This window comes from Betta splendens, chromosome 16 (assembly GCF_900634795.4).
Source record: "Betta splendens chromosome 16, fBetSpl5.4, whole genome shotgun sequence".
Lineage (NCBI taxonomy): Eukaryota > Metazoa > Chordata > Actinopteri > Anabantiformes > Osphronemidae > Betta > Betta splendens.
Genome location: NC_040896.2, coordinates 14,440,543 through 14,455,119, shown reverse-complemented (window position 1 = coordinate 14,455,119; position 14,577 = coordinate 14,440,543). Strand labels below are relative to the sequence as shown.

The window sequence follows — 14,577 nt, the reverse complement described above, 5'->3', positions numbered from 1 at the left end:
GGTGGTAAATCCGCGGCCCTTTTAAACCGTTCACGTGCTCCAGCTGTCACATGATCTCGGTCACGTGACCGCCGCGCTACAGCGTCTCGCTTTTCCGTCAACCCACCTGTGACTGGCGTCTGGACCGAGACGCTGCTCTGCGCGGAGGCGGACGTTTCACCTGCCGCCGCCGAACATGAGGTGCGTAAGCGACGCGGACGCAGTTCGTCCGACTCCTCATCCTCCGCCTGCGGCCGCTCGCGGCGTCGCTGTGGCCCAGCTGGAAATCGGTGCTTGAAACGTGATCGGCGTGGCTCGTGCACTGTGATATGTGTTGTGTAAACGTCCCCAGGCTGCTGAAGGAAACTCTCGGCCTCCTGTTGCTCTGGGCCTGTCTGGACGCCGCACGCTCGAGGCGCTGCTCGTCGTTCTTCTGCGGCAAATCGTACGGGGCGAGCGGCCTGAACGGGGCCGACCCCGGGCCGCCGCTGTTCCTCACGCCTTACCTGGAGAAGGGGGCCATAGATGAAGGTAGAGGCGCTCACCGTGTCTAACGATGATGATGATGATGATGATGATGGCGGCGCGTGATCCCCCACTGACACTCTCCTCGTGCAGCCAGGAAGCTGAGTGTGGTGGGGGCGCTGCCTGGAGCCAACGTGAAGAGCCACGCCGGATACCTCACCGTCAACAAGAAGTACAACAGCAACCTCTTCTTCTGGTTTTTCCCCGCACTCAAAGTAGGTTTTGAGCGTCACCGTTCCGCATGACACGCGCGTCAGTGACAGGTCCGCGCGCCACGGAGCAGAGAGGAATTCTTTCAGGAAGAATAATAACATTCTGTAGAACCTGCGCGTTGTTGCGGACGAGATGAATGAGTAACCTGGTCTCCATATCTGTGTGGTCACATGCCAAACCTCTGACGTCATAAGCCGTTGCGTTACAGTGTACAGTATTTCCACACTCTGGTAACACATTAATCGTCACTGATAAGTTTAGTGAAGCGCAGGCGGCGTTTTTCTTTGGTAATGAGTTAACGTCGCCAGCAGGTGGCGCTAAGAGCCTAACTTCATCTCCTCCCTGACCCGCAGCCGATGCAGGATAAGGCTCCAGTCCTGCTGTGGCTCCAAGGTGGCCCTGGCGGAACCTCGCTGTTCGGTCTGTTTGTGGAACATGGGCCGTACGTGGTCTATAAGAACCTGACAGGCGAGAGCTTCTGGTTATTGTAACACAATGTTTCCATTTGTTTTGTTGTAATGATGCACTTGATGATCGCTGTGCTGATCTCCTTCCAGTGGGTTTGAGGGATTTCGCGTGGACAACAGCATACTCTGTGTTGTACATTGACAACCCAGTACGTGTTCTTTTTTATTCATCCTCAGGCGAGAGCATAAAATGAATTTACCCCAAGTTTGTCACATCGTACGGTTAGAAAGGCATTTGCTTTTTGTTACTCCAGGTCGGTACAGGCTACAGCTTCACTGACTATGACCAAGGTTTTGCACAGAACCAGGACGATGTTGGCAGAGATCTGTACAGGTAGAGAACGTCTAAACCCAGACACATGAAGCTTTGGGGTTTTATTGGTTCCTGACTCTCCTTGTTTCTGCCTTTAACAGTGCTTTAACGCAGTTCTTCCAGATCTTTCCAGAGTATCAGTCCAATGACTTCTATGCCACTGGGGAGGTATGATCCTCTATGTTTACCTCTTTTATTCTTCTAAAGACTTGAAATAACCTGTAACAAGCTCCCATTTCCTCTCACATCCACCCACTTTAACAACTGTCTTCTCTGTTTCGTGGTTTCGGTGCAGTCTTATGCGGGAAAGTATGTTCCTGCCATTTCTTACTACATCCATAAACACAACCCCACTGCCAAGGTGAAGATCAACCTTAAGGGCATGGCTATTGGAGACGGGCTCTGTGACCCAGAGCTGGTGCGTATCTCACAATGAAAACAACCAAAGCATCACCTCACCTTGTGTCTGTATTATGAACACTTTGCCCCTTTTCGCTGCAGATGCTCGGTGGCTACGGTGAGTTCATGTACCAAACCGGCATGATTGATGAAAACCAAAAGCAGTATGTTGTCCAGCAGACGGATTATGGGGTGAAGCTCATCCAGCAGCAGAACTGGGTGGAGGCGTTCCGGGTAAGAGGTGCCGCGCGCCTCGTAACGCTTCTGAACATGTAAAACAATAATAAGTGCAACCACGACTGCAGGTTTTCGACCGCTTGCTGAACGGTGACCTGGACCCGTACCCGTCCTTCTTCCAGAACGCCACCGGCTGCACCAACTACTTCAACTACATGACGTGTCAGGTACTGGAGCGGTGGCGCACGCGGCGGCCCGGCACGCCCGGGCGTCGGTCGCTCACCCCCACCCGTCTGCGCGTTCCCCTCAGGAGCCCGACGACCAGGGCTACTTCTCCCGGTTCGTGACGCTGCCGGCGGTGCGACGCGCCGTCCACGTGGGGAACCTGACGTTCCACGACGGCTCGGAGGTGGAGAAGCACCTCCTGCAGGATGTGATGAAGAGCATCAAGCCGTGGCTGGGTGTGCTGATGGACAACTACAGGGTGACTACCCCCCAGTGTTATTAATGACCCGTGCATCCCTCCTCCTACACGTGCTCTTGTCCCCCTCAGGTCTTGATCTACAGCGGCCAGCTGGACGTCATCGTAGCCGCTCCGCTCACCGAGCGCTTCCTGCCCACCGTGAACTGGAGCGGAGCCGCCGAGTACAAAGCGGCCGCTCGCTACCACTGGAAGGTGCAGCCCGGTGACGCGGAAGTGGCAGGTTACGTACGCCAAGTGAAGGACTTCTTTCAGGTGAGCACATGTTCACAGCTGTCAAGCGGAGCCGTGCACCGAGCTGATTGTTGTGTCACTCAGGTCGTCATCCGAGGAGGGGGACACATTTTGCCGTACGATCAACCAGCCAGATCCTTTGACATGATTGACAGATTCCTCTCAACGCGGGGCTTCTTTTAAGGCCTTTCTAATATAGACTCCGAGAGGCACCCAGTTTAACACATTTTGGCACATTTTTGGTGATTCTCTTCTTAACACCTGATTTCATGTGTATTGTCTTTTTATATGATTTCATCACAGCTAGCGACTGGCTAGCTTAGACCTGCAATCACTGCTCACATTTTATTGTCAGCAGCTCCAATAGTAACACTTAAAATGTAGGTGTAATGGATGAGATGAATCAGACTCACGTTTACTTTTGTAATTCATTTGGGGAAATAAACTACGTGTTGCATTAGTACTTGTATAAAGATTGAAAAATTGATCCTGGAAAATTAACTTGAAATAAAATGTTTTCCATGAGTGGAGTGATTTATTTCTAAGCCGATTTCAGCTAATTCTGCGGTGCCTCCCACGTTTTGCCGACTCCCGCTGCGTTTTCAGTGCGCGTCCGCTGCTCGTTCCCCACGCTGATCACCAGGGGGCGCTGTGCTGCAAAGAAACCCCGCTGAAAAAGACCCAGAAAAGCCAAACCAGCAACAAATCACTTTTGGAAAATGTGAACAAAGGTTAAACCATTAGACTCTTGATCATCTAAGTGCAATTCCTAAAATCAGCATTAAGTCATTAAACCTTGCAGTGGAGGTGAACATGTCAACATGCGGTTTATAACGAGTACATTAGGTTTTATCCAACAATACAAATGCTTTTTAATTTAAGTGTTGTGGCTGAATGTAATCGACGTGCAGCCGTCCTTCTGTAGCCGTCTGATAAATTGACCGAGTGCCACGAAGATGTTTGTGTACTGAAGTTAACTTGTTATATCATCAGGCATCTATCAAACCGTCTAGACGGTTTAATAATTAATGAGTATTCTAAACCTTTAAAGCATCTGACTATTTAATGAGCAGTTATGTCTCAAGGACAAGCATCGGGAAATATTTGACTCAACCTCTTGTGGAAACAACTGAAACGACATCGTGGGTCTATTACAGAACAAGTGCTTCATTTTCATACCGTGTTGTAACTGCAGTGATAACTTTAACATCTGTACAAATGCAAAACAAAATGGAGACAAGGTCATTACAGACACAAAAAATGTACAAAGTTATGCAGGCAAGGAAGAATTAATCAGTTCATTACATATAAACAACGTATTTAAGCGCTGGAATGAGCCTCGGCGTATAACAAAAGGCAACAAGTGCTATGCGAACATTATTTACAACATGTACCACACGTTTACTCCCTTCAAACAGAAAGGTGGTCGCATTACATGTACAGGACTACAGAAATGGATGACAGTATGTACAATATTTATAATTCTACATTTAAAAAAAACACAATTACATCAATAATGTGTTGGAATTGTTCTCCACCTCTCGCACAGGTACTCAGTCACGCGGCGCGTCCACTTGTCCCTTTCATCTGCCCACACAGCAACAGTAAACGTCTTTAAACCTGGATCCACCGCCAGGAAGCAGAACTAGAAACTCTCCTATCCGACGTGGAAAAAGCAACAGCTTCCACGTGTTAGTTCCAGTTGAAAGTTGTGTTGAGGTCATTCATTATTTCTTTTCACATGCAAAAGGTTAATTTGGAATGGTTAATTTAAATATGATTCAAATCAACAGCTGAGCTTGTGTTTGAAGGGTTGGGTCAACTAAGACCTTTTCCAGAGTTTCTCCATCCCATTATCAACATGTACTAAACTGCACACACAGATTTGTTGGTGAAAACGTGGACACACAACCTAATTAATTTCAAACTACGAATGCACCCCGTTATAATAAACATAGTATTAAATTCACATCCTTCATCTTTGACAAGGCTGTAACTGAAGACGTAAAGGGCAAAAAAAAACCCTAAATGATGCAGAGTCTTTGAGGTTCATCCTGCAACTCGAGCTCTGGGCTGCCTTCGCTGCACACGTGACGCACGCCAGGCACAGTCTCTCCACCGATATTCTCGCTGGTGTGTGAAAAGGGAGAATCACTGAGAATTACGTGGAGCTTAATATGGCTATTCCACCCTCTGGCAATGACAGAGGACAAAGTGCATAGACAGCTCTGCGATCGCTCCACCTCTCAGTGGAATGTATTTCATCCGTCCTGCTGTAAAACACAGTGCATTGTGGTCATCATGCTAATGAGTCAACATTCCTGGTCATAGGAAGGGGAGAAGGACAGACGAGATGCGGTCGGACACGAGAAGGCATTAAGTTTCAAGGCTGGAAATGAGAGCGATAAGATCAAGTCTATATCGTTATCAGTACATCCATCACTTATGTGAAATACAGAGGAGGCCTGAGAAAGAGAGGATAAGAAATTGATGAGGAGGTCAGAGGTCAAATGGATTGTGGGTCATTTTCTCCTTTGTCAGCTGGTTTTGCACTAACAGGCAGCAGACATCTATACCCAAACCAATAACAGACAGAATGATTATAGGATTTGGAAAAAAGGCTGTGACGCTGACAAAGCAAGCCAACACAAGGATTCTGAGAAAACTTCAGGCACATTGTGACATTTTAGAAAGCACAGGCGTAAGTCACTTCCCTTTAGTAAAACTTTAAAACACTTTCCTGCCAGTGGTGGGATGCCGGTAGAAAAAATAACAACATGCGCACGGTTACGTTCCCACGCACGCCTCTTACACCCGCTGAACTTTTGTTCCACAGTGGAAAGCGGGTTAAGCACAAGGACATGATTCAAAAGCTTCCCATTCACACAGTCGGATGTTACAGTCATTTGAATCCAGACGCACAGACACACACAGAGGAGAGGCCTCAATAATTAAAGCTTCAGTTGGTCCTGGGGAGCGGAGGAAGCTGCCTCACCGGTATCACAGTGCACAGTTCTGTAGCTGTAACAGCATTGCGTGTCCTCGGGACCAGCGGGCCGGGCCGGGCCGAGCCGGGCCGGGCCGGGCCGGGCGTGGACACGCTAGAGAAGCCAATCAATACTGATGTATTGCTTCCATTTGATCATTAGCTATATTCACTGTCATGCTGCATCTTAAAACTCTCTTTGAGAAAACTACTGACAGGAGGAAGGTTAACAGTCATGAACAGGGTCGTTACACCTGCTTGCATATTTCTGCCTTATGGCGACAGTTTGACTAAAGACATCCAGAGTTCTGTAGGAGACCCACATAATGCACACGCCTGTCGCACTGTCCACGTCACACACACACGCACACACACAGTCTGACTGATTATAGGCAAACAGACGCGTGGCGTCCACCGACAGAGATGAAGCTTATGTCTCGTTGCTCTGGCTCCGTGGCCATCGCGGGCCAACTTTGTACCACCACACAACACAACGAGTCACTTGAACGACGCTGCGTGGAATTAGTAAAACACCCCTTTTTGCCAAAAGCACAAAAAGTGTATGAAACAAGATGCAGCAAATCACGTCACATTACGCATCACTGGGGTTGGTAGAAAATACGCAGCGTAGCTACGGTGGAGGAGGATCCTTGCTGGAAGGGAGAGATGCAGCTGTCGACGCGAGGAGGCGGTGGGAGGGGGGGGGGGGGGGGGGGGTCTGGGCCTACATTGGGGGTACAGGGGGACAGTCTTGCTTGGCTAGTGGATGGGGTTAATGTCTGTGTGGTGGTTAGCTTGACCGTGCACACCGCCCCCCCCTACGGGCGTGGTGGATGTGGTGATGGTGTTGTGCTGGATGACCTGCTGCTGGGAGCACGCTGGCGCCGGGCTGCCCGCCGGACTGCTCTCTGGACCTGGGGAGGAAGAGGAGACGTCACTGAGGAGGGACAGCGCATGCCGCGGTGTGACCGAGAGGCTGTGTGTCCTCTTCAGACCATAACATGAGGGGGGGAAATAAAATAAAGACAAGCCAGGTTCTGTTATTGTACACAGACAGTTTTATTAGCAGAAAAATACCATTTTTAAAATATGACATAATAGAATATAATAATACCTCATTTTTATCTGTCATTACAAAATAGTCCATAAATGGATAACACAAAAGTGGAAAAGTGAATCACTCAGCTCCATAAACACGCCTGATGAATTTCGGACACACTGAAGGTGACATCTGTACACAAGCTAGACTCTGAGTCTCTCCCAGCCCAGTCTGGGAGTCGGCTCCCTCACATAAAAGAACCATTCAGCCAAGGGGGACGTGAGCCTTATTTTCCTGCGCTAAAGCCTTGCAGGGAGGTGCCTTATCCTAACGACATGGAAATGTCACTTCTATCAGTATCAGTGGGTGGGGCTCCTAACCGAGGCACAGTCCAATAATCAGTGAGGTCCTGATGCATCCGTAAGAATTTGTGCAGCCTGTGACGACATCGTCAGGCTGCACCTCAGGCGCCTCTGTGTGCCGGGTTTGTGTCAGATGGAAAAACAGGTCTCATGCGGGATTCAGACTACCAACTCCCAGCCCAGGCGGGCCACCAGAGTGAGCAACACCCAGATGTATGAGCGAGAGTCCTGCAACATGCGTGGGCGCCTTGGCAGTCAGGGGCTAATGTGTCCATCACAGCCCAGTCAGTGGAGTTTGGAGCGTTTCCCCTGGCATTTCCACAGCGCTGCTTTCCGCACTGGAGGACTAAGTTCTCACAGGCGAAGGTGTGGTCTGGCTCAAACTCCCGCGCGTGTGTGTGTGTGTGTGTGTCAGTGTCGGTGCTGGAGCTACTCACTGAGGTAACCTTGGGACTCTTTCTGCATAGTGGTGATGGGACAGTCCTTGTGTGTGAGGAGAAGCTGCTTTAGTTGGGTCACTTCATTCTTCAGCATGGTCACTTCATTCTGAAACAAAAGCAGAGTGAGCAGGTGAACCCAGTGAACGGCTGCTGGTTCTGTCCGTGCGGAGGGCCACGCGTGTGCGTACCTGAAGCTGCATGTTGGTCTGGGTGAGCTCTTCGGCCTTCTTCTCCAGCGACATCACCCACACTTTTCTCTTCTGCCGGCACCTCGTCGCCGCCGCCCGGTTCCGCTCCAGAAACTTCCGCCGCCGCTCGTCCGGGTCCTCGTCCACCACTCGCCGGCGCCGCCCGCCGCTGGGAGGGGGGGACTGCAGCGTCTGCGTGGGCTGCATCTGCTGCGTTGCGGGTGACATCTGGAATATGGGGGGCATGAGCATCTCTGTCAGCCACCTGCTCCACCGTCCTCAACACAAGCACCTATACATTACTTCCTGCAGCGATTTCATGTCTGGCCCCATCCCCTAAAACAACATCTGCTCATGCCACGTGTCCTGTGGGTCCAGCTGTGGGACTCAGGAGTGACTGTGCTGATTCACCAGCCTGCCCACCTTGTTAAAGAGGTGTCAGGAGGCCGTTTTCCGACGCCCACTCCGCCTCAGAGTAACACCGCCAGACGCGGTCTGAAGGTCCGCTTCTCAAACCCTACGTGCACTGACGAATCGTGACATTTACTTGGCAACGTCGCGTGTTTTCAGTCTTCAGATCATTACCGATTTTATGAGAGGCACGGAAAAATACAAGCCGCAGTAATGGCCGCTGTGCATACAGGGACTGTTGTTCCAGCGCCCTAATGGGACGCGTGGACCTCGGGCTGTCACCGTCAGGACCAGCGTGTTTGAAAGTTCACCCGCGGCTGAACGGGTGCAGGTGAGGAGCGCCTACCTGTGACGCCGAGTGCATCGGGGGGTGCGGGGAGGTCTGGTGCGGGTGTCCGGGGTGGAGGTGGGGGTTGTGGGAGTTGTGGTGTGGGTTGTGTCCCTGCGGGTGGTGGTGGCCGCCCTGGCCGTGGCCCTGGGGATGGTGGTGATGGCTGTGGTGCTGGTAGGCGTGCGGCGGGGCCTGCAGGTGGTGCGGGTGCGAGTGCATGTGATGGTGGGCGCCCTGGTCTGGCCGCGATGACATCATCTCCATCATGTGGCCCATGGAGTTCATGTTTCCATTGGCGATGGCACCCGGGTGGTGCGAAAGTGCAGCCTTCAGTCTCTGGCGGGACAAAATGGACACGGAATAAACTGTTTAACGTCTCTGCCCGTGTTTTGATGCACACGCTCTCAGGGAACGGATTATCAGCAGTTACTGAGTGGCGACTGCGAGATGATGAATGGCTCTATAAATCCAGATGTCACGAGAACAAATCAAAGCCACTTAGACTGCCCTCTATCTCTCCTTCAGTCCTGTCAGTCTTTCCTCTATGATTGCCACCCCACCAGTCCCTCCTCTTCATATTCCTAATAGCCTCTCTGTGCTGAGTGTGTGTGTGTGTGTGTGTGTGTGTGTGTGTGTGTGTGTGTGTGTGTGTGTGTGTGTGTGTGTGTGTGTGTGTGTGTGTGTGTGTGTGTGTGTGTGTGTGTGTGTGTGTGTGTGTGTGTGTGTGTGTGTCTGCTCCCTGCTACGGCCTGAGCCTCAGACTGCTGATGCTGTTGAGCCAGCAGGACGTTTGTTGCTTTAACCGCGTGGTCTATTTTGCCCAGACTGACCCAGCGTGGCCTGGGAGCGAGACCAGACAGGAGCGCGCTGAAGGCACGCGTCTGTTCCTGGTGTTTACCCACTGTAGCTCTCCTCAAGAGCCTGTTATTCTGGGCATCGCATAAAGACAACTCTGGGCCCAGGAAAAAAAAAAATAAAACAGAACCCAAACATACAAATGCTAAAATATGTCTTCAGGTTAAATCTGCTGTACACACAACTTTTTACAAGTCCATGTTTATACATAATAACACGAGCGCTATGACATGAGTGCTGAGGCTTCTTATTTCTCACATTCACCAAACGTGCACAGCAGATGTAGAAACTGACTCCCTACAGAAAATACTAGCAGGAAGTCTGACGTTCAGCGAACATTTACTGCAGCAGCACAACTGAAAACAACGCCTTCAATCCAAGACTCCTGTTGTGGATTCCACAAAGTTTTCTATTCTCTTTCCCAGTGCTCTTTTACCCCACGAGCTCCCTTCCCCCTTCGCCCAGCTGCTGTCAGTGAGTCCGCGCTGTGTCCAGGGCTCCATATCTTTTAACAACATTCACATTCATGATTCCCACAGGGAATGGCATCCAGCTGGTCTGGATCACAGCTAGGCCACGACTAGACTCGAACAATGAGTGGAAAGCTGTTTAACAGATACAAGGAGACACAGTCAGAACGGGCCGTTTGAGGAGTGGAGCAGCTAAAGAAGCACGTTTCCACTCTTCCATATCATATTTGTGAAACAAAGATGCACTTGTGCTTGTAGTGTTCCTGTTCAACCGCACATGACACCACAGCAGAATTATGAGCTTGCCAAGCCTGTTTGTGTGTGTGACTATGGTTTCCGCTTGTCATACCATGGGATGTCTGACACAGATACACAGCAGAACACACACTTCTGACAAATAAGCCCGCGCGTCTCTTATTATGAATATTACCATGAACCTGGTGATTTCCGTCTAACTCCTCCTAAATGGCTTCAGCAGCACACCTGTCAGGGCCACAGCGACCAGGGAGAGGGGTTAAAGTCCTACAGCATCCACACTGACACACAACAACCCTAGCTCACTGGCGGTAACAAGGAAACCTGTGACCTGCTATGCTGTAGCATGCTATTAATATCGACAACAAACGGATAACATTGCAGCTGAAACAAAATATTGATTTAAATGAGCTTACATATATCAGTCATGGTCACCAGTGTTGACAAGGACATCGTCTGTGTGTCGCTGCATGAATTCTGAGTCTGACAGCTCTCGCTAAACACCTTGCCTCCAGCCTTCAGCTGGGGTGAGGCCTATCCCACTTGTAAACAAGAAAACCAATCAGGGTTTGACGCTCTCCTGCCAGTCAGCCGCGGAGCAGGGAGTCGTTGGAGTGAACGGCAGCCAGGGGAATCCGCTGTAAGCGTGAAGCCGGTTTGTTCAGTCAAACGGCCTGTGTGTAGGTGAGATGCTCATCTGGAGCCGAGATGGGGAGGGGGGGCAGAGGTGAGGGGAGATTAGATGGCTTCTAGGGCCTCCTCCCCGCACACCATCAGCCAAAGACAGCAAATGAGCACCATTTATCAGCGTCCCTGAGAGCTGTCCAGCTGACAGAGCAGCGCTATCTGTGTATTAATTCAATTAGCCGCATCTGACGAGGCCACAGAGTGTCAGAGTACAGGCGCGGGTCGCGGGGTCGTTGCACAAGACCTAATGCAGTGGAGATATTTGCAAACAGCATGGAAAGTCAAGACACTGTGCATGATGAGAGAACTAAGCAACTGCATTTGATATAAGACACGCGTAGATGTTAAAGAAAAGGCAAAGAGGTCAAAGTAAAGAGAAAAGACAGCAGATCACTGAAATGAGCTGTAAATTAAGACAGTGTAAAGAAAAGCCATACCGTTAAACAAGCTTCCTCCCAAAGTTAGCCTGCTACTGCTCCATCTGACGCTCACAGACAGATCAGCTCAAATCAGCTGAGCCAAACTTAAGTCCTCGCATGCGGAACCACAGTGACGCAACTTAGGGACGTTAGCAGAGCGATGATGAGCAGCCTGGGATTCTCAAACACCTTCATCAGCTCCCTAATGACTCTTTAACACATGGTTGTATTTCTCCAGACTGTGCTAAGCACAAGAACTTAACCACCCCATGCGTTTTACACTAATAACACACACACACACACATATTTCTTGCAGCAACATGGCCGCCACAGAAAACAGTCATTAAATCGGTGCAGGTGTTAGCCTGTGGCGGTGCAGGATGCTCACAGATGGGCACTGCGTCTGCCCCGCTGCTGTCCAAACAGGGAGATGAGTCGTCCATGACACCATAACGGCATGGTCAGCTACTTCCAGGACACACGTGTAAATTAGAAGCCCATATATTTGTAATCACATGCATTTGACGCCACATTTCATGCATTCTGACAGTGTAGTGAACGTAGCAAGCCTATTGATTTTCCATTGTTAAAACACCATCCCAGACTCAGTCATCTCCTGCCCAGAGGGAAGCTATCTCCTCCCAGACCTTTGGCCCCTGACCCCTCTAGTCCCAGTGCTTCTTTAGGCCTCTGTCATTTATGTGGTTTCAGGGATACCAGGTGATCACCCATTAATGATATTTATTAATGGCCGCGTCCTCTTTGGCACGAGGGGGGCTCTGAGTGATGTCCTCCTGAGTGCTCTGGGCACATCCTGAGAAGACACTCAAGTTTCCCCTCGCCATGATGACTTCATATCTATTAACCCTGGGAGAAGAATGGCGAGAGCCCGGAGCAGGTACAAAGGGAGGAGACCACACCCACCTTGGGATGGGTAAATCACGCGCGGCGGGGTCGGGGTGAGCACTTTTATTCCTCTCAAAAGTGGAGCGGCGTTCTATGAGGGGACCTGTGGCCCTCTGGCGCCTTACAGCGGGTTAGGAAGATTTAACCAGTCTGTGGAGTCATAGTTTAAGTGCAAAAAGATCCAAATGGAGCTGCTCCGCTTCGCATTAAAGACTCCAGAGAGGAACATTAAAGCCCCTGCCGGTCTGTGTCAGCACCACTACCGCGGGTCCAGCGGTGATGTGCACGCACGTACTGTAGCATTTCTTACTGCGTGATGTATCATAGCTGTAACACTCGTGGCAGTATATGTTCTGAACCCTACGGTGGCTCACCAGCTGCAGCCGAATGAAGCAGTTCAGTTTCCTTTCGCTTTGCCAAGCACTCAGAGGATCTAAATCCATCCTCCTCATCTCCACCACCAGTGCCTGCCTGCACAACCCTCTCTGTCCCCTAAAACTCCACACCCCCATTAGTTCAACTTTATTAGATTTCCCTGTCGCCCAGAGAGGCAGTAACATCCCCCTACACTCTCTCTCTCTCTCTCTCTCTCACACACACACACACACACGCACCTCTTCCATGTTCCACCCCCCCCTCTCTCTGCTTGCCAAGAGCTGGGGACTGTTAAACTGATTTCCTCGGGGAACTGCGAGGCAGACAGTCTGATGGGAGTGCTGGGCTGTAATGTCGCCCCCTTTTCGGGTTCGGGGCCAAGCCGATCGCAGCCGGGGCCGGGGCCGGGGCCGGGGCCGAGCACAGCCTCCCTGCGGTTCCAGACGCAGACTGGCTGTCCTGCCGGTGCCAGACGCTCGGCTCTGGCGGTGCTCAGAGGAACTGTGGCAGCGCGATCGCAGCGAGACACACGCCCACCGAGGAGAGCGCTCCAAAGCATTCGCTCATACTCTTGGCAGCTCCTCCGGCCTGTCAATTAAATGGATGGGCCTCTGACTCGGCTCTGTGTATCCCCACTGTTCCCTCGCTTGTAAAGTTGCGCTCTAGTGCAGCCTACATGGTTATCATTACACCCATTGCCACAATGCTGAACACAGAGAATTCTTCAGAGTGAATGAGACAGACTAAAACAATAAACAAGAGTAGATGTCTTAGTTTGTGGCATGAAGGATAACGGGTAAATTATGCATCATCATGTTACTATAAGTGACCTGACAGGTGACAGCTTGCATCAAACATAACAGACCTCCAATGATTGTGAGTTTTGGCTCAGAAAGGCCTCTGCCACTCACTGTTTATATGTAAATTGTAACTTGTTTGTGTCTGGGGTTTTTAATCGAGCCTTGTCGTGCGATAACAAACACCTTGATCCGTTACTTGTAGCAACATATTTGAGCTGTTTCTATTAACATTAGAATTAGGATCACACATTGTAAAGACGCCCACAGGCACGAGATTCCTCTTGTGTTTGAACATGTCAAAAGGACTAAGAGGCATTTTCCTTTCCAAGAATAAACACAAGTGGTTCCAGCCTGTAAGCGTCGACTTGTTTGAGGTTCGAGGGACGGGTCACTGACCCTACTGGTCAATAATGACTCATCTTTATCAGATTGAAAATCTCTGACCTGTCAGGCTTTACTGGAGCAGCGCTCTGGTGTTCAAGGGGTCCGTGGCCGGGGGGGGGGGGGGGGGGGGGGTCTCACGGCTCAGCCCAGTCTGGCCCGTGCAGCGACGGCAGCTGGTTTACCCAAGCTTGGCTCGGCTGAAGCCCGGTCCCATTCACGGCCCCTGAACCATGACCAAATGGTCTTCACATACACACCTCCCATCAGCACCGCTGAAACAACACGCGCTCATCCAAAGGCAAACAGAAGCGACACTCACCCTCCAAAGCCCGGACGCACAAACACAACGGTTAGACGCGCGTGTGGGACTCTATGTCTGTGCACACAATGTTCATTCTTGCAGTAAATAAAAATAGGAAGAACATTTGCACATTTACCTCTGACTTTCTAGGCTTAAACACAGCCTGTCTGTCTGGAGGCAGACAGAGAGGGGCCCCTCTGGTCTATCTCCAACACTGATAAACTGGAAGACACACACTGATCTCCAGTGCTGCGCTCCGTATTGAGACCACTTGCCTCCATGGAAATAGAAACAAACATCATGTGTTTGTCATTTGCGAGGCATTCGACTTTCACATCTAGTGTGCTGCCTCTCTTTATGCTAGAAACACACACAGTCCCCTGTCCCGTGTTCATCCTTCACTCCTCTTTATCACACGTCCACATGCAGATGTTTACCTAACTGCCCACACATATGTACACAACACAGCCGACCAAGAAGTATGTGCAAACTCTAATTTCATGGTTTGTTTTAGCCCACTTAGTCTGCAGATGTGTTTTGACTCCAAAGACCACGATTACCATGAGGTGCCACACACACA

General features: G+C 50.5%; 2 protein-coding genes across 5 annotated transcripts in view; one reads left to right on the top strand and one right to left on the bottom strand.

Moving 5' to 3' along the window:
* The first annotated feature begins 33 nt into the window (after window positions 1–33).
* cpvl (carboxypeptidase vitellogenic like) lies at window positions 34–3,313 on the top strand. The gene is made up of 13 exons (XM_029130226.3): window positions 34–180; window positions 332–510; window positions 598–719; window positions 1,071–1,185; window positions 1,275–1,333; window positions 1,439–1,518; window positions 1,599–1,665; window positions 1,793–1,915; window positions 1,999–2,130; window positions 2,202–2,300; window positions 2,384–2,557; window positions 2,627–2,809; window positions 2,873–3,313. The coding sequence occupies exons 1-13, from the start codon at window positions 176–178 to the stop codon at window positions 2,969–2,971; spliced, it is 1,437 nt and encodes a 478-aa protein (XP_028986059.1). The 5' UTR covers window positions 34–175; the 3' UTR covers window positions 2,972–3,313.
* A 622-nt stretch (window positions 3,314–3,935) lies between these two features.
* Window positions 3,936–14,577, bottom strand: part of creb5b (cAMP responsive element binding protein 5b) — a 35,109-nt gene continuing 24,467 nt past the window's right edge. For all 4 annotated transcript variants that reach the window (XM_029130222.3, XM_029130223.3, XM_029130225.3 and 1 more), the window contains 4 exons: window positions 8,561–8,881; window positions 7,804–8,031; window positions 7,613–7,721; window positions 3,936–6,688 (listed from right to left, as the gene is read on the bottom strand). In XM_029130222.3, coding sequence (XP_028986055.1) covers window positions 6,534–6,688; window positions 7,613–7,721; window positions 7,804–8,031; window positions 8,561–8,881 — 813 coding nt within the window. In that variant the 3' untranslated portion in view covers window positions 3,936–6,533. The remainder of the gene's footprint in view (window positions 6,689–7,612; window positions 7,722–7,803; window positions 8,032–8,560; window positions 8,882–14,577) is intronic.

Bases quoted from the DNA above. Each gene is read 5' to 3' on its own strand.
- cpvl (XM_029130226.3), top strand. The intron at 2,131-2,201 runs GTAAGAGGTGCC...CCACGACTGCAG, and splicing joins ACTGGGTGGAGGCGTTCCGG to GTTTTCGACCGCTTGCTGAA. The intron at 2,558-2,626 runs GTGACTACCCCC...TGTCCCCCTCAG, and splicing joins TGCTGATGGACAACTACAGG to GTCTTGATCTACAGCGGCCA.